Here is a 23,709-nt window from a genome sequence, read left to right on the forward strand (position 1 = left end):
ATCCCAAATAAATAGCCTCCCAGGAATCCTCACAGCTGCATGGGCCTTATTCTCTATCCAACACGCTGCTGTCACCTTCTTGAAATTCCTACTTTTGAACGAGAGACCTGTGTTTTCATTTTTCGCAGAGCTCTGCAGATTCTACTGCTGTCCCCCGAGCATCCAGATCCTCGCCTCAGCCTCTCCGTTTGGGGAAACCAGCCACTGGCCCTTTCACAGGAGGAGACAGACCTCAGAGGATGGTAATGGGGTCATGGGGAAGGCCCTGAGGGCCGGAGGGTCTGGGAGCCTGGCCAGCGCCACAGCCCCCTGCCCTGGAGGCTCGGTCCTGGCTTCTTTCCACAAATACCAGCAGGCACATCCTGCTACACCCTCCACGCCTTCAAAGAGCCAAAGGTAAAGGTACACAAGAAAACAGATGATTTTAATAAAGTGCCACAGTGCCCGCGCGGGGGTGGGGCGGCGGGCGGGCCGGGTGCCCGGGGCGCGGCCCGGTTGGTGAGAGGCGCCTGTGGCCCCGGGCGCCCTGTCGGCAGACTGGGCCCCTGCCCCGGGCCGGAGGGGACACGCAGGAGGCACGTGGCCCCCGGGTTTGGAACAAACATGTTTATTGCAGGCAAGGCACGGCGGGTGCGGGCGGGCTCACCAGGCGAAGAGCGGCTTGCGGTCCTCCTTGGAGAGCTCGCACAGGCAGGTGAGCAGCAGCAGCGCGTCGCCCAGGAACTTGGGGGGCACCACGTCGATGACCAGCTTGCGCAGCGCGGCCGGGCTGCTGTGCAGCGGGTCGGCACGCAGGTCGGGCCGCTGCTTCAGGATGCCGTAGGTGTTGATGAGGAACTCGCTGAACACCGGGTGCACCTCACGGTTGTAACCCAGCCTCTCCAGGCGCGCGGTCAGCATCAGGTAGCGGTGTGTCAGCTCACGAAGCTTCTTCTCGTCCACCGACCCGTCCAGGGACTTGATGGACGTCTGGGGGTGGTGGGGGTGGGCACAGCGCGGGCGTGGGTGGGGGCGACAGGGGCCCCAGGGCAGGGAGGGGTCCTCACAGCAGGGAGGGGACTCCAGGACAGGGAGGGGACCCTGGGGCGGAGAGGCACACCTGCTTGATCTTCTCAGGGATGTTGGACACGGTGAAGCCATACAGCCTGGTCACTCCCGGGAAGACATAGGCCAGGATGCGCCGGTCCAGCTGGAAGGCGATCTCCCCGACGATGCGCCCGTCCTTCTCAGCGCTGGAGAAGCCCTGGATCTCTGTGAGCAGCGGGGGCAGTGAGCCAGGCTGGGGGCTCCAGGACACGGACGGTCAGGGGCCACCCGCCTTCCTCCTGCCCGTGCCCCAGGATCTACTTTGAGAAAAGGACCAACCTAAACGCAGCTGCTGTAAGTTTGGGGTGAAGCCACTGGGGCCTGGGCGGGGCTTCCCAAAGGGGCCCAAGCATGATGAAGGCGCATGGCCTGCTCCTCCCCACTGCTGCTTCCCCTGCCCTCCACTGTGAGGGCAAATACAAATGGAAAAGAAAACCTTGACTTTTCTGTCACCAAAAAGGAGAGAGACCTATTCTCTTTTCCCTCTTAGAGCAACCTGAGAAAGCTGTGATCCTGAGTCCTCTCTCTGTCCCTTTGAGATGGACAGAAATGTCTTTAAGAGCTTGTTTTACAGCCCAGGACTATTTGTATTGCCCCTCCCCCAGGGGATTCTGGCCAGGCACCTGGGTCAAGAGTAAGCCTTACCAGAAGGCCCACCCCTCTGCCCAGGTGCGTTGGGAGAGGCTAGGTAGGCGTGTCCCCTCATCTCCTGAGGGCGGGGTGCAGGTTGACTCAACACGTGTGTGACCCATGTGATTCAACATGTGTGTGCCCCGTGTGACTCGACAACACGTGTGCCCCATGTGACTCAACACACGTGATCCATGTGACTCGACAACACGTGTGATCCATGTGACTCGACGACGTGTGTAACTCATGTGACTCGACAACATGTGATCCATGTGACTCGACAACACGCGTGTAACTCGTGACTCGACAACATGTGTGTGCCCCATGTGACTCAACACACGTGATCCATGTGACTCGGCAACATGCTGACCCATGTGACTCGACAACACATGTGATCCATGTGACTTGACAACACGTGTGCCCCATGTGACTCGACAACAGGCATGATCCATGTGACTCGACAACACGTGTAACTCATGTGACTCCACAACACGTGTGATCCATGTGACTCGACAACACGTGTGCCCCATGTGACTCGACAACAGGTGTGATCCATGTGACTCGACAACACGTGTAACTCATGTGACTCGACAACACGTGTGATCCATGTGACTCGATGACGTGTGTAACTCATGTGACTCGACAACACGTGATCCATGTGACTCGACAACACGCGTGTGCCCCATGTGACTCAACAACACGCGTGATCCATGTGACTCGGCAACACGCGTGACCTATGTGACTCGACGACACGTGTGATCCATGTGACTCGACGACACGTGTGTAACTCGTGACTCGACAACACGTGTGTGCCCCATGTGACTCGACAACACGTGTGATCCATGTGACTCGACAACACGTGATCCATGTGACTCGACAACACGCGTGTAACTCGTGACTCGACAACACGTGTGTGCCCCATGTGACTCGACAACACGCGTGATCCATGTGACTCGGCAACACGCGTGACCTATGTGACTCGACAACACGTGTGACCCATGTGACTCGATGACACGTGTGTAACTCATGTGACTCGACAACACATGCGTGCCCCATGTAACGGGTCCGGTCCGCCTGGCTGTCTTGGCAGCCTCTGCATCACAGGCTGGTTTAATGTTTACTTGATGATAAAACTCTTCCCTAAGTTTGTGGAGAGGATTGCTGGGTGGGCAGGAGATCCTGTCTAACTGTCTTCCTGATGTTTCCAGGCCCAGCAGCCACCCTCCCCCCCAACACCTGCTTCCAAATCTGCCCTCCTACAGCAGCCTCTGTTCATTGAGCAGCAGATAGGCGGCCACGCCTTCAAAACCCTGTGCTCTCTGAAAAACACCCTGCCAGTTACTACCGTTGGATGAATCTGACATGGAGAGACCCCAAGTGAGGGGGCCTGCGTCAGAGTCAGGCAGAGCCTCTGCGCTGGGGACCCTCCACCTGACCGGGGCCCCCAGACCCCTGCCGCTTCCACACTCTGCTCTTTCATCCCCACGAGAGACACTTAATAACAGAGCCATCTGTAGAGCCTTTCCTAGAGCCCCTGTGGCTTTTCCAAACCTGACCGCGATGCAGACCCTCCAGGGCGTTGACCTGGTGCAGCCCACGGGGCCCACCCAGCAGGCGGGCAGCGCACGCACGGACTGGGTCCTCTTACCCGCACACAACTGCACCCTCCCGAGGCTCGGGCTCCAACACTCAGGACACCCCACACCAGCCCAGGGGAGCCTCCCGTGTGGCCATCTGAGCCGTGAGCGCTGCGGAGCCCCAGGACCAGCCACACCTGTGACCCGTACAGTTGGCCCCCTCCTGTGACTGTGTCCACATAACCGCTAGTCCCAGAAAGCTGCCAGGTCACTCCCACCGCAGGAACACGGTAGCCCCTCCCAGCACGTAACAGCCAGTCAGCACGGGCTTATCAGCTCCTTCCAGGACAGGCTGGACAGCCAGAGAGGACAGGCCGAGGGGGTAGGGGACTGTGCTTCCACTCCCTCAGCCGCACCTGCAGACACTGAGCGGGGAGTCCATGACCGAGGCGCACGGGGCACAGTCCATGCGGCTCTGCAGGCGGGGGTGGGGAGAAGGAGGGGCCACAAGGGTGTGGATGCAGATGGCCCAGAGCCACACGTCCCCCAGCAGACCCCGCGAGGAAGGCCTCGGAGCTGTGGGGCCCTGGAGCCAAAGGATCACCGGGTGGGGAAAGTTGGATATGAACAGAGACGGTGCAGGGCTCCAAGGGCCCAGGAGAAATGCTGGGGTGGAATGCCGGGGAAACGGAGCCACAGAGGGTGTCGGGAAGTGATCTGGTGTCACTCAAGCAGCTGGAGCGGCAAGAGGGGCAGTGGCTCCCCACACAGCTCTGGACCTCAGGAGGTGAGCGGGTGAGGGAGGTTCCTGGCAAGACGCCCCCTCCCAGGAGCACCACCTGATGGGGATTCGGAGCCCTCCGAGGCATCCTGGGGGGCGGCATCCGTTTTCTTTCCCCAGGAGCGTTTTCTGGTCCCTCTGGGACTTCATTCATCCTCACCATGATCCCAAAGGGGCCTCAGACCCCACTTACAGACAAAGGAACTGAGGCATATGGGGCACAATGCTTCCCCGATCATTTAAAAATGTTTTTTATTCAGATACAATTCACATCCTATAAAGCTGAGTCTCTCAAAGTATGCAGTTCAGATGTTTTTCTATATTCACAGTTGTACAGCCATCACCGCAATCAAATTCCAAAATATTTTCATCACCAAAGCGATACCCTGTACCCACTATCAGTCACACAGCGCTCTCCCCGCAGCCCCGCAGCTACCAAACTACTTCCTGTCCTTATGGATGTATCTATTCTGGACATTTCATGCAGGTGATCCTCGGGCTGGGCTGGCTTTCTCTCAGCTGTTTCCGAGGTGCCTCCACACTCCAGCAGGTGTCAGCACAGCATTCCTATCTGGGGCAGAACCAATCCCGTTGCGTGGATGGACCACATTCTGTTCATCCCTTCGTCCATTGAGAGGCCTTTGCGCTATCATGGACAACGTTGCTATGAACATTCATATAAAAATTTTTGTGTGGGGGCGCTCAGTCAGCCAAGTGTCTGACTTCAGCTCAGGTCATGATCTATCTCATCACTTGTGAGTTCGAGCCCCACATTGGGCTCTCTGCTGTCAGGCAGAGCCCACTTCAGTTCTGTCTCCCTCTCTCTCTGACCCTCCCCAGTTGGTGCTTTGTCTCTGTCTCAAAAATAAATAAAAATATCAAAAAAATTTTTTTTTAATTTTGTGGGGACAAATGTTTTCAGTTCTTTTAGATACATATACCCAGAAATGGAATCATTGGTAATTCTATGTGTAATTTTTGATGAAATGCCAAACTGCTTTCCACAGCGACAATGTACATGGGTTCCGATTGTCTCCACATCCTCTCCAACACTTGTGCCGGTCCCTCATTTTTTTATAGCCGTCCTAGTAGACGTGAAGTGGTTTCTCATTGTGGTTTCATCAGTATTTGACTGATGACTGAGGATTTGGAGCATCTTTTCATGTGCTTATTTGTCATCTATACGTCTTCTTTGGGGAAATATTCATTGTGTTTTGCCCATTTTTAATTAGATTGTCTTTTTACTGTGGAGTTGTAGAGAGTTCTTATATATCCTGAATACTAGCCCCTTATCATCTGATTGACAAATATTTTCTCCCACTCTGTAGGCTCAGTTCACTTTCTTGAAATGTGTTCTTCTGAAATACAAAAGTTTTGGGGCGCCTGGGTGGCTCAGTTGGTTGAGCATTCAAATTCAGCTTAGGTCATGATCTCATGGTTCATGAGTTTGAGCCCCGTGTCGGGCTCTGTGCTAACAGCTCAGAGACTGCTTCAGATCCTCTGTCCCCCTCCCTTTCCCTCTGCTCCTCCCCTGCTCGTTCACTACCTCTCTCAAAAATAAATAAACGTTAAAAAAAAAAAAAAAAAGATTCTCCCTCCGCCCCTCTCCCCTGTTCATGGACTTTCTCTCTTTCTAAAATAAAAAATCAATAAATACAAAAATTTTTACTTTTGATACAACCCAATCCATATACTTTTCCTTTTGTTGCTAATGCTTTTGGTGTCACATCTGAAAATCTATTGCCAAATCCGAGGTCATGAGATTTTTCTCTGTGTTTTCTTCTAAGTGTTATATGGCTTTAGCTCTTTTAGATTTTTTTTAGGTCTTTGATACATTTTGAGTTAATTTTCACATGTGGTGTGAGGTCCAGCTCATTCTTGTACATGTTTGTCCACTTGTCCCAACATCATTTGTTGCAAAGACAAGTCTCTCTCTGCTGACACAAGTCTTGGTGTCCATGTTGCACATTAAACCTGTAAATGCCTGGGCTTATTTCTGGAACCTCAATTCTACTTTGCTGATCTCTGTACGTCTGTCTTATGACCACCACACTGCCTGGATTCCTGTAGCTTTACAGTAAGTTTTGGAATTGCGAAGTGTAAGTCCTCCAATTTTGCTCTCCTTTCTCAAGATTGGGTTGCCTGTTCTGGGTCCCTTACATTTCCACCTGAATTTCAGGAGGAGTTTGTCAATTTATGCAGGGAAGCCAGCTGGGATTGTGATGGGAATCACGTTGAATCTGCAGGTCAACTTGGGGAGTGCTGCCATCGTAATGATGTAAAGCCTTCTGGTCCCCGAACATGAGATGTTTTTCCACTTATTCAGGCCTTCTTTACTTTATTGCCGCAGTGCACTGTAGTCTTTAGTGTTCTCCTTCCCTAATCACTTTGCGAGGCTGCATAAGTACCCAAGAGTTCAAGCTGAAAACCAGATTGACTGCACAGCAGTTTGTCAGGGCAGATGAGGGCCATGAAGCCCAGAGTGCAAATTTCCCCTTCTATATTCATACACTTCTCTAATCAGGAATCAGTCTCTCTTACCATCCTGTTCTGTCTTTAAAGCATAAATTGGATGGAAGAAGTGATATATACCTGAGATGTTCTAGCAATCATTTCTAGTCCAACTTTGGCCTTCCAAGATTCAGCCAAAATCTATTCTTCACAGAAAAAAGTCAACAATATTGATAAACCTGTAGCCAGACATATTAGGGGAAAAGAGAAAGAGGACAAAAATTACCACTATCAGAAATTAGAGATGATCTCACCGCAGATCCTACAGATGTTAAAAGGATAATAATGGAATACTAGAAACAATTTTATGCTAATAAATTTGACAGCTTAGATGAAATGGACTAATTCCTTAAAAAATACAAAAGCTCACTATCGTGAGTGAATTGCCAAAGCTCCCTAAGAAGACATAGATCATTTGAATAGCTGTATATCAACAAGGAAACTGAACTTGTGGCAGGGGAAATATTCCTACAAAGAAAATTAAAGACTTGGGTGGATTCAGTGGTGACTTTTACCAAACATCTAAGGAATAAATGATACCAATTCTACATAAACTCCTCTACATAATTAAAGAGAATGGAGTACTTTCCGCTTCATTCATTGAAGTCAACATTAACCTGGTACCAAAACCAGAAAATGACATGAAAAGAAAACTATAGACCAATATCATAGACAGCAAAAATTCTCAACAAAATTTAGGAAATTAAATCCAACAACACAAAAAAGTATAATACGTCACGACCAAGTAAGGTTTATCTCAGGAATGCGAGGTTGGTTTACAATTCAAAAATCAATCAATGTAATTAACCATATTAGCTGAAACAGACTACAAATAAAAACCAAATGCTCATCTCAGTAGATGCAGAAAAAGCATTTCACAAAATCCAATATTCATTCATTATAAGAAAACTAGGAATTAAAGGGAACTTCCTCAACCTGATAAAAGTCATCTACAAAGACCTGAGCTAACATCATACTTACCAATAACAGACTGAATGCTTCCTAAATTAGGAAAAGATAAAAAAGAAAAAGTCCACTGTCACCATTTCTTGCCAATGCAATAAGATAAGAAAAATAAAAGGAATACAAACTAGAAATGAGAAAATAAATTTGTCTTTATTTGCAAATGACACAATCATATATCCTAAGGAATCTACAAAAAGCTACTAGAACAGTGGTGCCTGGGTGACTCAGTCAGTTAGCGTCTGACTTTGGCACAGGTCATGATCTGCTGGCCTGTGAGTTCAGGCTCCGCATCAAGCTCTGCACTGGCAGTGTGGAGCCTGCTTAGGATTCTCTCTCTCTCTCTCTCTCTCTCTCTCTCTCTCTCTCTCTTTCTCTGCCCCTCCCAAATTTGTAAGCTCTGTCTCTCTCAAAATAAATAAACTTAAAGAAATCTACTAGAACAAATGAGTTCAGGGGGCACCTGGATGGCTCAATAGATTAAGCCTCTGACTTCAGCTCAGGTCATGATCTCACATTTCATGATCATGCCCAGTATTGGGCTCTGCACTGACAGCGCAGATTCTCTGTCTGCCTCCCTCTTCTCCCTGCTCCCTGACACTCTGCCTCAAAAAAAATAAATAAAAACATTTAAAAAAATAAGTGAGTTCAGTAAGGTTGCAAGATACAACATTTTTATTTTTCAGGGTTCTCCAGAGAAATAGAAACAGAACCAACGGGGTCTCTGTGTGATCTGCAAGGTGAGTTAGCAAGCTAGAGATCCAGGGAGACTGAAAATGTTGTTCTAGCCTGCCTTTAAAGGTCTGAGAACCAAGAGAACCAATGGTGTGGTTTCAGTCCAGAGCACTGCAGGCTTGAAACTCAAAAACATGTTTCAGTTCAAGGCATGTTTCAGGTCCAAAGGCAACCAGGCAGGAGGAATTTTCTCTTCCTTGGGGTAGGATCAACCTTTTTGTCCTATTCAGGCCTTGAAGTGATGGGATGAAGCCCACCCACACTGAGAGGGCAATGTGCTTACTCAGTCTATTAAATGTTCAACTCATCCAGAAACACTCTCACAGAAACACCCAGAATGTTTGACCAATTATCTGGGTAGTTCTTTTCATGGCCCAGTCAAGTTGACAAATAAAATTAAGGATCACAGGAGTAAATACACAAAAATCAACTGTGTTACTATATACTAGAAATGAGCAATCAGAAATTGATAATGATAAAGGCAATACTATTTCCTCTGGTATCAAAAATGTGAAAATACTAAGAATTAATTTATCAAAATGTGCAAGATCTATACATAGAAGACTATAAACACTGTTGAAAGAAATGTTTAAAGAACTACATAAATGGAGAGACACACAGCATTTACAGACCCAAAGGTTCAATATCATTATTATTAATAAATTGTTAATTTCCCTGAAAACTGACCTAATCAATCTGTACATCCAGAGCAATCCCAATCAAACTCCTTGCAAGCTTTTTTGCAAAGTTGGACAAGTTGATTCTAAAACTCATGTGGAAATGCAAAGGATCTACAATAGCCAGGGCAACTTTGAAAATGGAGAACAAGACATTATATGAATGACGATCTTACTTTAAAGCTACAGTAATCGAGACCATATGTACTGGAATCAACACAGACAAATAACACAGCATGGCGGGGGGAAGGTGTCCAGAGATAAACTTATACATATATGAACAGTTGATTTTTGACAAAAGGGTCAAGGCAATTCAATGAAGAAAAAATAATCTTTCTAAACACTGGTGTTGGAAGAAGCCAACAAATGCAAATCTCATACCATGCACAAAAATTGACTTGAAATTGATCAGAAACCTAAATGTAAAACCTAAAGCCATAAAACTTCTAGAAGAACACATAGGAAACAATCTTTGTGACCATGAGTTTGACAAAGATTTCTTAAATAGGACACAAAAAACATGAACTGTATAAAACAAAAAAAATCAATAAACTGGACTTTATCAAATTAAACAGTTTTGCTCTTTAAAGAACACTTATGCAACTGGAAAGGCCAGAGAGTGGGAGACAACATTTGCAAGACATACACCCAGAAAAGGATTTGTATCCAGAATATATGTAGACCTCTGACAACTCGATCATAAGATAAGCAAGTCCATTTTTTTTAATAGGCAAAAAATGTCCACAGAAGCAGCCCCAGACCCTGGCCTCCCAGCCACACTCTCCTCCCTCTGCAGGAAAATGGAGAAGCTGTGCCCAGCTGGTCACCCAGACTACTGCACCCTGGTGCCCGCCCCTGCCTGGGCCATACCGTTAAGGTAGTAGCTCCTTCTCGTCCTGTCCCCAGATGGCAGGCTGCTCTCTGAGAAGCACACTTTCTTGGGCCGGACCATCTCCCTGGGCTCCAGCAGGGTCTTGTCTGCCAGCGGGTCCTGCAAGGGGTTCAGGAGCGGGGACAGCTTCCTGTCAGTGCCTCGGGGTGCACGCAGCTCTGGGGGGCTGAGGAAAGCCTTGAAGGGCACCTGGGAGGAAGTGGCACAGCCAGGGGAGGCGTCATCCTCACTGGAGATGGGGGCATGTGAGCACAGCAGGTCCTCCAGGGAGGACGTCTGCAGCTGGGAGGGTGCATCAGGGACGCCACTGAACCTTCCAAAGTCTGCACCTGGGACGGGGAGGGAAGGCAGGTCAGGCTGTGTTCCTGAGACATCCCTAAGGAGGGAGAGAATACAGAAGAACATCCACATACCCAGCCTCAATCTGTAACACTCCACCCCATGTTTCAGAGCCCTCCTCCTCCCTCTAGAGAATATGACACTGTGGGTGCCCAGCCCACCTGAGGAAACCACCAGCCTCAAGTTTATGGGCATGGCAAGCACACGTGCCCCTGTGCGCTTCCCACCCACCTGGGAACCCACACACAATACAGAGGGACTTGCTTATGCTTTTAAATGTACATAAATGGTATCATCCTATAGATGTTTTATCCTGCAAAATACCTTTTTGCTGCAGCATTTTTTTGGGAATTCATCCATATTGAATCATTGGGTAGCTTACCTGATACATTTAACCATTTCTTGGCACACATGGGCATGCATGCATGCACGCATGTGAGCGTGCACGCGCACATGCGCGCGCGCGCACACACACACACACACACACACACAAAGAATTTTCATATCCACTGCCCTGTTGATAAGCATGGGGATGATTCCTGTTTTCCTTGAAAAAGCAAAGCTATAATCAGCATTCCTTAATGTGCCTCCTTGCTCACAGTGGGCAAGGTGTGTGCTGTTTATACGGTCTACACTGGGCTCAGGTGTGTGCTGTTTAACCTCCTCTGTATTCTACATCAGTGGTCCCCCGGCAGAAAACAACACATGGCTTTTCCCTAATCCCTAGTGATAGTGAACATCATTTCATGTGCTCATCGGCCCCTCAGGTTTCCTTTCTGTGAATTTTCTTTGCCTTTTCTCTGCTTGTTTTTTCGGGGGGAGGGGTAGTCTTTAAAATTATTTGTAGCAGCTTTTTTTGTCTCCTGCATACTAATTCCTTGTTGATGAAAAGTGTTGTGTCTTCCGGTGGGTGCCTTGCTTAGGTCTGAATCTTTTTTATACTGACTCTCATGCAGAAGTTTTAAATTATAATGTAGTCAACTTTAACTTATCGATTCTTTTTGATTTATAAAATCCTTTCTTACCCTCATGTTATAATATTGTTCTCCTGGCAATAAGGTAAATATATACTTGAGAAATAGTGTGTTTTAAGAGCTATCATGAAAAATTATATCCTAAAAGGTGCCTCCTCAGGAACCAACTGATCTATCTCCAGCAATGATTTCTCAGAAAAAAATGTTCAAAAAAAGACATCCATTAGGATGTGTCTTGCCTCCTGTTGCCCATGTGGCCAGGAGAAAATTGCATTTCCTCAGAAGTAAAAGCATTCTCCCAAGTAACGATCACATCGAGGAAGAAATAATAATAAAAAACAATGATTATTGAGAAATAATGAAAATCAGAACTTTATATATTAAGACATCAGTACGTTTAAAACTGTATTTGGATTGAAATTAGTAATTTAAATGCTTCAATTACTTTTTAAAAATCATCTCGGGGCGCCTGGGTGGCTCAGTCGGTTAAGCCTCCGACTTTGGCTCAGGTCATGATCTCGCGGTCCGTGAGTTCGAGCCCCACGTTGGGCTCTGTGCTGACAGCTCAGAGCCTGGAGCCTGTTTCAGATTCTGTGTCTCCCTCTCTCTCTCTGACCCTCCCCCGTTCATGCTCTGTCTCTCTCTGTCTCAAAAATAAATAAACGTTAAAAAATAAATAAATAAATAAATAAATAAATAAATAAATAAAAATCATCTCAAAATTAAACATTCAAATCAAGATATGAAGAGGAGCTCTTAAGAAAACAATGAACACGACCGCGAAATACACCGCAGACAGTTCTGTGAAAGTCTACAAGACCACGAAACTGTGGAAAACTACCTTAGGGAAACAGAAAACATGAAGAAATAAAATTGGAAATGAGAAAAGCAACATAAGAAAGACCAGGAAGAGGTCTGAGTTACAAGCAACCATTATACACAACTGCATCGTCACTAAGATTTCAGTAACAGGAGAACTCTTGCGGGAAATTATTTTTCAATGACTCAGTAAGAAGTAGAAAAACTAAATGGACCAGTAAGCAAAGAAGAAAAATCTAGAAGTTATAAAACAATTATGCTCTGAGGGCTGCAGGCCTGGGGGCCTAGCGGTAAATTCTTTCAGGCTCCAAATGATTCTTAATCCCTATATTACATAAATAAGGTTGGAACACTGAAAAAAATTAAAAGATGCTTCTTGATTGAGATTATAACTGGTCACAAGTCTGGTATCAAATCCCCAAACAGAGATCCCACAGAAAGAAGACCAAAGCCCAGATCCAGGTAGGAACAGAGTCCCCAGATCCCGAGCAAAGACCCATCCTAGTGAACACCAGGACAGACAACAGGAGCCCGGGGCCTCCCGATGGAGCAGGCCAAGGGCAGGAGCTGAGGGCACCCTACCAAGGCCAAACAAGGTCATGGAAACTGAACAAAACAAGCTGTTTCTCAATTTTCTTGTTCTTTAAAAAGAAGGACTAGAAGGGTCCTCCCAGCACCTAGCCTGCATGCCCCTCCACCCCCAGGCCCAACTGCCACCAGAGCCAGGGTTCTGGGAATACCAAGGGCAAAGACAAAGGCAAAATTAACAAGTATACACACTGTCGATCTCATTTAAATCATTTGCACACAGTGCGGTTGTAGACTCAGAAAACAGACCAAACTAACAAGCGTAGCACACAGGGCACACAGGCAGCTGAGGAAGAGGCTGGTGTGCGAGCCTAGCCACTGTGCGTGGTCCTGTGGGTCAGGAGGGAACTGGAAGGGCGCAGAGGACACAGCAGCATCTATTTCAACAGCACAGGGCCTTTGACCCAAGGATTTCCCGGCCGTTACCCCAATGGCAGGTGGCAGGGGGCTGGAGGGCACCACCTGGCCTGGCGCCGGGCTGCTGTTGTGGGGAACCCCTGCCCTCCACCCCGAGAGTCGCTCCAGCGCTGGAGTGCAGGCCCTGGATCTAGAAAAGAGGACTTCCAGGTGACAAAAGTAAGGTGGAGGGAGGGGGCAATCAAAGTATAGAACAGTTCAACAGTTCCCGTGTTTAGGGGAACCCAGAAGATCCCCCGATGTGCACATGAATATCCACCACAAATTTCAGACAGAAACCCAAGAAAATGTTGACAGTGGCTCCCTTTGGGAGCAGGGCCAGGAGCACGAGCTTGGCCTTGTATGTTACATCCTCTTGGGGTATTTATAAGTTTGCCAGGAGCTCCTGTTGTTGAATGAAGAAAACAGGTTTTTAAAGCACATCCTTTGTTGAAGGCAGACGTTAAGGGCCCGTGGGAAACATGAGCCATTGCTGGTGGCAGTTCCCTTCTGTTCACAAATGTCTGCTGCTGTGTTAAGAGTTGTTCCAAACTCCAGTCCCCAAAGAAGGCTGAGGGTTGTGGCCAGGCCCAAAGGCAGCGTCCCAGAGCCCCAGGCATGGGGGTGGCCCCTCCCTGAGGATGGTCAGCCATGCTGACGTTGGCCCACGCCCTGCAGCAAGGGCTCCAGGCCTCCGTGTGGAAGGCTTAGTGGTGTTGGGCTGGCCCAGGGGGACTGGAGCTCCTGCTAAGACTGGTGTCTGGCAAAAGTCTGGGATTGCTAGGGGTGACCCACAGGCAGGGGTGCTGGTTGTGGTCCCAGAGACTCTGCCCTGACCTAGGCCCTGACCAGGGTCTCTCCAGGAGCAGCCCGACCCTTGTGAGTCCGCACCTCTACTAACCAGGCATGGGAGGGAAGGTGAGAGAGGGAGGGCCCCAGCATTCCTGCCAGTACTGACACAGGGGTGGCTCTGAGCCCTCAGAGGTGGCCCCAGCCTGACCCAGTTCTCAGGACAAAGGACAATGAAGTCACACTGGGTTTGATTCTTGGCAGTAACCACAGCACCTATGAGGCTTGGTGACAAGTGCCTTTTGCAGCCACTGCACAATGCATCCCTGGTGGCCCAAGAAGGCAGCACTGACCCTCTGTGGGATGTCACACAGGTGACAAGTCCTGGGAGGTCAGTCCCTCTTCAGCAAGTTTCTGGTGACAAGCATGTGCCTTGGCCTCTGGTGGGAATTCAGAACTGGTGGGGATAGGGTTTTCTCCAGCTGCCCCTTGGGGCGTGATTGTCCTCTTTCTGCCATCCTCCACCCCCACCCTCTGCTTGTCCAAGCTCCCTCTTCAAGGTCCTCCTTGAGGCTGAAGGACCCCAAGGACATGTTTGCCCAAGGGGCTTTGCATCCATGAGCTCTGTGCAGGGGGCTGGTGAGTAGCAGCTAGTGAGGTGGGGGGCTAACGCCCACCCCATTTTCTAGATGTGGCTTCGTGGCCCAGAGGGCCTTACCTGAGGACACACAGGAGAATGGGGAACTGGGTCTTGGTTTACTCAGACCTGAGGGATGGGAAGGGGCCCGAGACCACCGGCATCACCGAACAAGGCCCCTGCCGGGGCACAGCGGCCTCACCACAGCTCCTGGACCCCAGCAGCCAGCTGGGCCCTGCTGTCCTGCCTGGAGCCTCACCTGCGCTCCCGGGGGAGCTGTCCTCGGGGTAGGCGGGTGCCTTGGGGAAGAGCAGGTCCCGGCTCCGAAGGCCACAGCGCTCCTGGCAGCTCTCGCTGAGCAGACGCTTCAGCATCTGGTTCTCCTTCATGAGGCGCACCTGCTTCTTCAGGTCTGCATTCTCACTCATGAGCCTGTTCATCAGCTCACTCCCCTCGGCCATGGCCACGTCTTTAGGTGCTCACGTATGGGCCTGCGGCCCCATGGAGGTGAAAATCCAGTGCCGTAGACGCTCCAGAAACAGCCCTGGAGTTCCACCACTGCCGGGCGTTCCGCAGCCTTGTGATGTCGCCCTTAAAGAGCCAGTGCCACCCCGGCCGTCGCCCGTCCCACCCGTTGCACCCACAGACCTCGCCTGGGCCGGTGCCCACAGAGCAACACCTCCCACCAAGAGTGAGTGCCAAGAACACAGGGAACGGACAGGAGGAATGAGGACGGGTCTTGAGGGGAGGGCAGTGAGCTCAAGAGAGGAATGTGCCGGCACCTTCTAGCAACAGCCAGAGCGCTGGGCTGAGGGGAGCATCGGGCCATCCACACCGTGTGGCATGTGCAGACCTCAGGGGGATTCTGCCTTTACTCCGCCTGACTTATGGTGTCTCTGCCCATGAGTGGCTCCCCATTCTGGGGGGTAAGCGGGATCCCCCAGAACCGAGGCCGGTGTCTGGTGTGCAGACACGTATTAGGGTGCGCACCTGGGACACACACTTTAAGAAAAAGGGGCAGTGGGGCAGAGGGAGGGGAGCTCGGATGCCCCCAACAGCCCACAAGCCCCGTGGACTCCAGGAGGGCTCTGATCTGAAGGGGCTGGCAGTTGGAGGCAGCCTGCTGACCACATTTCCCTCGTAAGAAGGGCTGGACTGTGAGCCCTGAGCGACCGGAACACTGACTGTTACTGGACCTAACTGAAGACTCCCCCTGACCGGGCACAAGGGCTGTGCGGACCAATCACACACAGACCTGTGTTTGTGGAGTCCTGCCAGGGTGCAGATTTCGGTCCTCAGGTAGTGGGACCACCAAAAAGCCACCCCAACACCCGCTCTTCCAACTAACTACTGAGGGCAATAAATGCACTCAGCACTGTTTCCTGGCTCTGGAGTTCTTGGTCGTGCTTCTTGGCAGCCGTTGAGGCACCAGAGAGGTCATGTCCTGATCCTCTTAGGAAGGGATAGAGTCCAAACAAGGAACCAGCATATCCTCCATCCTTCAGCCCCAACACCCAGGGTTCCCCATGCCACATCAAGGGCACTCGGGGTACAGGTAGAAGAAAGCCATTATTTTCCCCAGACTGCCAAGTTAGCATAAGGTTCCTTCAAGGAGAGAAAGCCTTGAGTTGGGTTTTGTGGAAAAGATTTTTTTTCTTTTTTAATTTTTTTAAATGCTTATTTGAGAGAAAGAGAGCGTGAGTAGCAGAAGGGCAGAGAGAGAGAGGGAGACACAGAATCCAAAGCAGGCTCCAGGCTCTGAACTGTCAGCACAGAGTGTGATGCAGGGCTCAAACTCACAAACCGTGAGATCATGAGCCAAAGCCGGACGCTTAACCCAGGCACCCCTGGGAAAGAGGATTTCTAAGTCCCAAACGTCCCTCATTCAACCTGAAACAGGCCCAGTGTCTGGACCCACAGCCTCTCACATCAGACAAGGACAGCGGGGACATGGGTAGTTCCCACTAAGCAAGGGTGTGCAGGAGCTCCCAGGACGGAGGATGGATGTCTCCCCTCGAAACCCCTAAGAGCAAGGCCCTGGGACATGAAAGCATCCCCCCTACACCATGGCATTTAAAATGCCCTTTCTTACGACCCCTAGAAAACCCTATGGAAATCATATCCCCTCCAGCCACAGGACCACCACCGTCTGCCAATTTTCTGATCATGATGCATCATTCTTTTATCACTGGGCTCAACTTGCTAGTAGTCTGTTAAATATTTTCTGTATTTGTGTGGGGAAATTGATCTGTATTTCCTTTTCCAGTAATGTCTTGGTCTGGTTTTCTATCAAGGTCACACCCTCTCAAAGGAGTCGCAAAACGTTCCCTCCTCCTCGAATGTCTGGGTATTTGTGTTAGATTGTTATTTCTGTCTTAAATGATTGACAAAATTCACCAGGAAGCCACCTGAGACTAGAGTTTTCTTCTAGGAAAGTTTTAAATTTCAAATTAATTTCTAAAATAGACACAGGGTGATTTAAATTTCCCACTTCTTCTCAGGAACACCTATATAATAACCGTGTCTCTCAGGGGATTTTTCCGTGTCTGCGCTGTGGAACACTGGCACTGAGCACCCCACGACATTCTCTCATTGTACTCTGTGGTCTCATGCCTGTGAGGACAGACTGCACGGCCATAGCAGAAAACCTAACGTGAACGTGGAACAGCAGCGCCAGCAGGTGTGTGCAGCAGGATAGAAGGATCAGCAAGCCAGGCAGCGCGAGCAGTGGGATGCAGAGAGGCAGCAGCACGGTGAGCTCGAGCGGACCACGCCAGGTCAGTAGGCCTGGGGGTAACCAGGCTGGATACTGCCTGGTATCTGCGGGACCTGTGGCAATGCACCTTTTTAATGCCTGCTGTAGGTGTCCTCTCTTTCCGGATCAGACCAGAGGCTTGTTAAGTTTCTCCAAGCATCAACTTCACTGATCTCTTCTGTTATGTTTCCTACAGCATTTGACTTGTGCTCTTTTATCTGGTATTTCCTTCCTTCTACTTACTCTGGTTTTAAGATTTTTATTTTTTTTTTATTTTTGAGAGAGAGAGAGACAGAGTGTGAGTCAGGGAGGGGCAGAGAGAGAGAGAGAGAGAGAGAGAGAGAGAGCGCATGAGCAGGGGAGGGGCAGAGAGAGGGAAACACAATCTGAAGCATGCTCCAGGCTCTGAGCTGTCAAGACAGAGTCTGACGCAGGGCTCAAACCCATGAACTGGAGATCATGACCTGAGCCGAAGTCGGACGCTTAACCGACTGAGCCACCCAGGTGCCCCTAGTTTTAAAATTCTTAAGGGGCGCCTGGGTGGCTCAGTCGGTTAAGCGTCCGACTTCGGCTCAGGTCACGATCTCATAGCTTGTGAGTTCGAGCCCCGCATCGGGCTCTGTGCTGGCAGCTCAGAGCCTGGAGCCTGCTTCCGATTCTGTGTCTCCCTCTCTCTCTGCCCCTCCCCCGTTCATGCTCTGTCTCTCTCTGTCTCAAAAATAAATAAACGTTAAAAATAAATAAAATTCTTAAGGTGGACATTTAAATCACAGATTTGAAACCTTATATTAGTGTTAATATTTCAGCCTGTAACCATTTCTATGACCACTGCTTTAGATACATCCCACAAATTTTGATGTCATTTTTTTCACTTAGCTTGAAATATTTTATTTCCCTTGTACTTTCATTTATTGATCATTGGTTATTTAGAAGTATATTGCTTAATTTCCAGTTATTTGGGATTTTCTCTTTTTTTCCCCCATCACAAATTATGCAGTCAAATTTCCTACATTTGGGGAAATCGCAGGGGTCAGCACATTCGGAGTGCAATGGTAGCTCCCCTGCCAAGTATTCTTTTTGTCACTGATTTTTAATTTCATTCCATTACAGTTGGAGAATACACTGTATGGCTTCAATCCTTTCAAATTTCCTCACCCCGCATGTGGTATTAGTGAATGATGGGTCATAAGCTCTTGAAAAAGAATGTTAGGTGAAGTGTTCCATAAATGTCCATCACTTCAAGTTGGCTCAAGATTTTGTCTACTCAAGATTGTTCCTGCTGAGACAATGTTGAAATCTCCCACTTTATCGGATTCCCTCTCCCTCTGCCCGTTTTTGATTTTCATATTCTGAAGCTCTGTTATTAGGGCATACGCATTACTGTTATTAAATGACTCTTTGCTTCTAGTACCGTTCCTTTTCCTGAAACCTACCTTATATTAATATAGTACTTTTCCTTATGATTAATGTTTTTTCGTATAGTTTTCTAAACTAGTCCTTTTATCCTGTATTTTTGCATTTAAAATTTCTCACGGACAACACACGAGTCATGCTTTTTCATTCAATGTGACAGTTTCTGCTTTTAACTAGAGCACTTGGCCCTTCAATTAGTAAAATTACTTAAATGGTTGGTGCGGCAGTTTTCTAGGGCTACCTAACAAAACAGCAGACTGGGTGGCTTTAACAACAGAAATTTATTTTCTTACAGTTCTGAAAGCACAAAACCTGAGAATCAGGTGTGGGCAGAGTTCTGTCCTCACGTGGTCGTTCCTGTGTGTCCCCTCATCTCTTCTTAGGACACCAGTCCTATCAGATCAGAGCCACCCTGTGACTTCATTTAACCTTATTATCTTCTGAAAGGCCCCATATCCAAATTTAGGTCCTTTTCTTCCAAATGAATGTTGGGAGACACAATCCAGTCCACAAGAGTTAGGTTTATCACATTTTCTATCGTCCTGTCTGTTCTTTCTTCCTGTCTCCTTTGGGATTATTTGTCCCCTTTATCAGTTTTCTAGCTATACCCCCTTTCTTTTTTTTAGTGGTTTACTCTGGGTTTACAATAGGTTCCTTTTACTTACAACAATCTGTGTCCTGGTAAATACTGTCACTTGGGGACGCAGCACTTGACACACAAGGGGAGCCCTCTCAGCAGCATCTGCCGTTGTCCTCCAGCACATTTCTTGTCCGTGTTCACATTCTTGTTTTTGCCTTTAAAAGTTAATTCTATTTTAAAGAGGTTTTTGTTTGTATGCTTGTTTTTAACAAAGGGGAAAAAGCCTTCTACACGTAACATTTCTGGGCCTCATTCTTTGGTGCAGATCAGTTTCCACCTGGTTATCACTATCCTTGGGCCCAAACAACGTTTCTTGTAGGGCAAGGCTGCTGGAGAATTCCTTCAGTTTTGGTTTGTCTGGAAAGGGTCTACTTTGCCTTCACTTTCATTTTCCGTGAATAGAGAATTTTAAGCTGACCAGTTTTTCCCTTTTAATACTTTATAAAGATGTCATGCAGCACTGCCTTCTGGTTTGCATTTTACCTGATGAGAAGTCAGCTGTCCTTCCCTTTGTTCACCTGTATATAACATGTCTGTTTTTGATTGCTTTTAAGCCTTTATTCATCACTGGTTTTCATCAACTCATGATGTGCTCTGGAGGAGGTTTTGGTTTTGGCATGTTTCGTCTGTGCGATTGTTCTGTGTCTGCTGAGCATCACAGATCTATGGATCTGGAAAAATTTCAGCCATGATTACTCAGATGTTTTTCTGCCTCCCTCCCACCCCATTCTGTGAGACTCCAATCATATGCATGTTGGACCACACAAGATCATCCAACAGGTCACTGGCACTTTTTTTTTTTTTTTTTAAGTATTCTGGCCACCATGGGCTGTTTCAGTGCTCACCTGTTCCAGGATGGTCCAAGAATAGTCCCCACTTCTCTACCCCCTCCCAAGAACCAGAGAGGGCATCAAAGACACAGGGTCTCCAGCCCACTGCGTCTCACTCCCACAAAAGGCCTGGTTGTGGGGAAGGTATCTGAGGCCACCTGAAGCCATGCAAACTAGCTGTTCTCCACTTGTCTCAAGCATGGGTTTCAGACACTCCCTGGGCCATCACTGTCCCCAGAGAAAGGTTGGAAATCACCCACCAGTAGTCATCATGGAGAAACTAACGGGTGAATCATTTTCACTGAAGAAAACAGGTAACCTTAAGTTATCCATATCACCCTTATATCCTCCTGAGTGATGAAAGGGAGTCTTTGAGACAGCACCCAAAACCCCAGGTGAAAATGCCAGGCACGAAGTTCATACCACAGAGTGGCCCGGTGCTCTCCAGAGCAGCATCCTCAGCCTCCTTCCATTGCCACCTATGTGGGTGACTATGGTGGGATCCCACCGCGAGCAGACGCCCTAGCTGTGACCCATCCACAACCGGTGAGACCAGCATCTCCCCAACCACTGGGGCTGTTGTGTGTAAGCTCCAGCCACCTCCTAGAAAGCTAAGCACCAAAACTGAGGTCATAAGAACAAACCAATCTGACCCCGACCCATGCCTCATGTCCTATCGACTTTCCTCTGACTGTTTCTACCCTCAATTCCTTTTTAAACAAAGTGAATCGTGAATAAAAATTTATATTGCAGATGGAGACAAAGATAAATCAAGCTGACCAATTAACCTATAATTAGCATAACTGCTGAGATAAGAAAAGGATAAAGAAGCAACAGTAAATAGCATTACTTTTTATAACATTTTATTGCCTAAATAAAATCTAAATATATGTAGCATATTGATTAGGTTCAGTAAGGAAAAGTATTTTCTTAGAGTTGAATTTCCACTGTGAGTTAAGGATTTATAGTTAGAGAATTCCTCAAAGGAAAGGTTTAAAGTTTACATCTGGTGAATGCAGAAAACCTAATATGGCTCCAGCAAAAACTTCCCAGTAAATACTCAGAATCTGCTCCCAATAACCAAAAATAATTTGAATTCAAGCATCTTTGATGATTTGCCCAGGAAAGAGAGCCTGATTCTTTTTTAATCTCAAGTACAACTGACACGCAAGGTTGTGTTAGTTTCAGGTGCACCACACTGATTCAACTGTGTACATGCTCAGTACCCCCAAAGTAAGTGCAGTCACCACCCAATGGGACTGCCGTATCATCAGCTATATGTTTCATGCTGTACTTTCTATCATTTGACTTACATATTTTATAACTGGAAGTTTGTGTTCTTATGCCCCTTCTCCTATTTCACTCATCCCCCATCCTCTCCCCTCTGGCAAACACCAGTTTGTTCTATATTCATGAGTCCATTCTGTCTATTTCTGTTCTGTTTTGTTGAGAACTTGATTTTTAATTAGGCCGAAGCGCATAATTTCCATTCAAAACAACATGCACCTGCTCATCTTTAAGCAGTTACTCTTATCCCCTGAAACTGATGAGGTGGTGGCCCAGTGTCCAACATGGTATCCAAGTGAGTCTCTGAAAACCCCACATCTGTGACTCTTTCCAAGATGAGACAAAACACAAGTGTGACATGCTTCTAAGGGAATCACATGTCAATTTATTAAGGTAGCTGCCCACAGAAGTGACAACATTTGCAGTATAAAAGTAGATTTTTATTTCTTAGGTTTCATTAACCCTATGATCTGGCCATGGCTGGGAGCCTACCAGGGGCAGCAGCCACTTCAAGGAGCAGACTGTGGTCAATCACCACCTATGTTGCTATTACCCCAGCTGGGGAGAACAGGGGCCACGAAAAGAAGTGCAAGAGCAAACCTGACGATTTCAAAGGGATCCCAACAGTTCCTTCAGCCAAAATAAACCCGAGTTTAAAAATGTCTGGGGAGAAGTGCTGATGTCAACAGGTATCCACTGAACACCCACTACGTGCCACACAGTGTGGCAGCCAGTAGAGCCGATGGGGCCATCTACGTGTACACAAAACCCAGCCCTGCAGGGCTCATAGCAGAAGCACCACCCTGGGGCAAGAGAAGTTAGTGAAGGAACAGCTCAAGCCCAAAGCAGGCAAGCCCCAAGCAGAGTCAGGGATGGCACTCAAGGCCAAGAGAGCTGCAGGGTCAAGGCCATATGGTGCAAAGTCTCAGCAATGGCCCTGTAGGGATCTGGGCAGAGAATGGCAGGAGCAGAGGAACACTCAGACATCTGGCTGTCTGAGGGAGGACGGTCTGCCAAGGGAGCACAGTCAGGGGCGGCTACCAATCCAGGAGGTGGCACAGAAGAACAGGCAGAGAGGCACTAGGGTGGCCAACCAGAGCAGGGCCCTAGGGGCAACACCAGGCCTGGATTTTATTCTCATCAAAGCTCTTGGTGACTCCTCACAGCCACACTCCTAGCGAAGCCCTGAGCACATGACCCACTTGTCCTCATAGGTCAAAGGCAAATCCAGAGCCCAAGTTTTTCCATCCTGGCCCCCAAATCCATGCACACCAAACCAGACATAGAGCCAGAAGGGAATTGAAAGGTTTAGCTCCTAAGAGGCACCACCCTGGAATTCCAGCCCTCACTTCCCCTCAGAGCACAAACCAGGACACGAGCATTGGCGGCGGCCAAGAGGGCACCCTACAGCATCGGGCCCGTCCAGCCAGCAGCGCTGACTGCTCCGCTGTGCCTGGCACACGTGGTGCCCCATGGTGGTAACCACTAAACCACTCACGAGCACTTGTCCCTCGTCACACTTAGTCTCCTGCCTGCGCCTGTCAGCACGAGACACTGCAGGCTACAAACTTGGGAGAGAGCGATACTGGCGCCCCCAACTGGTGACCACGATGCAGCGTGGGTGAGCCTAGGGTGTAGGGTACGGCCAGCAGCCACAACTGACTCCCCTCCACACAGCCACAGACACTCGGCGAGTCTGGTCCCTGTCCCTTGCCGAGCCCAGGGCCGCCACGGTGAACGGATCACGTCCCTCAGCCCCACAGACAGAAGAAATAGGAAGAGCCAGCCTAGGGGCAAGCCCAGTCGGGCTGGCTCCTGGGCAGCACCGGGCAGGAAGAGGGGAGGCCGCACTCCCCTCTCCCAAGAACTGAAGTATTGGTGGAGAAAGCCCTCCCAGCCCCAAAGCAAGGCCGCACACCCTGGCTAGGTGCTGCAGAACACACTGTGCCAGGATCATGGCTCATCTTGTTCCTTTCCTCACCTGAGCTCCACGAGCTCTTCTAAGAACTAAACCTACCCTGAAAATCAAGTACCTAAAGCCACCGGCCCCACCCCTGCCCCAGGCCTGGTCCCACCCCGGGGAAGGGGTTTGTGAGGGGCACTGGACCCCTGGGCAGGGGATCCTGCAGCTCACTGGAGATGATGCCCCCTTCCTGCCCCGCCCTCCCGGACAACAGTGCCCACCACCCACCTGCCTGCCAGGCACCCTCAAGGGCGGCCAGCAAGGGCACTCTCAGGGTACAGGTGGGAGAAGCGGCCAAGGGCCCAGATGGGGAAGATGTTCCTGTAGCTGCTGTAGTTGATGACACACGACTTGTTGAAGACGCCAGGGATGTTCTCCTGAAAGAACACAGAGAAATAAACACAAAGGCTCTAGCAGGTGGCTAAGG

The 23,709-nt window shown here is 48.9% G+C and overlaps 2 protein-coding genes and 1 pseudogene across 4 annotated transcripts in view; all 3 read right to left on the reverse strand.

The window, feature by feature from the left end:
- Window positions 1–642: 642 nt before the first annotated feature.
- On the reverse strand, window positions 643–14,855 carry SPATC1L (spermatogenesis and centriole associated 1 like). Its single transcript, XM_030329657.1, has 4 exons — window positions 14,654–14,855; window positions 9,831–10,181; window positions 1,100–1,251; window positions 643–969 (listed from the first exon to the last, which is right to left on the reverse strand). The coding sequence occupies exons 1-4, from the start codon at window positions 14,853–14,855 to the stop codon at window positions 643–645; spliced, it is 1,032 nt and encodes a 343-aa protein (XP_030185517.1).
- A 3,250-nt stretch (window positions 14,856–18,105) lies between these two features.
- On the reverse strand, window positions 18,106–18,225 carry LOC115524396 (annotated as a pseudogene).
- Window positions 18,226–18,814: 589 nt separating this feature from the next.
- Window positions 18,815–23,709, reverse strand: part of LSS (lanosterol synthase) — a 37,341-nt gene continuing 32,446 nt past the window's right edge. For 2 of the 3 annotated variants that reach the window (XM_030329653.2, XM_030329656.1), the window contains one exon: window positions 20,879–23,659. In XM_030329653.2, the coding sequence (XP_030185513.1) occupies window positions 23,528–23,659 (132 nt within the window). In that variant the 3' untranslated portion in view covers window positions 20,879–23,527. Of the gene's footprint in view, window positions 19,874–20,878; window positions 23,660–23,709 lie in introns of those variants that run through there. The other variant, XM_030329654.1, reaches the window with a different exon arrangement.

This window comes from Lynx canadensis, chromosome C2 (assembly GCF_007474595.2).
Source record: "Lynx canadensis isolate LIC74 chromosome C2, mLynCan4.pri.v2, whole genome shotgun sequence".
Classification (NCBI taxonomy): Eukaryota; Metazoa; Chordata; class Mammalia; order Carnivora; family Felidae; genus Lynx; species Lynx canadensis.

Excerpts from the sequence above, each read along its gene's own strand:
- SPATC1L (XM_030329657.1), bottom strand. The coding sequence starts at position 14,855 with ATGGCCGAGGGGAGTGAGCTGATGAACAGGCTCATGAGTGAGAATGCA. Across the intron at positions 10,182-14,653 it reads CAGCTCCCCCGGGAGCGCAG|GTGCAGACTTTGGAAGGTTC; the intron begins GTGAGGCTCCAG and ends TCCCCGTCCCAG. Across the intron at positions 1,252-9,830 it reads AAGGAGCTACTACCTTAACG|AGATCCAGGGCTTCTCCAGC; the intron begins GTATGGCCCAGG and ends CGCTGCTCACAG.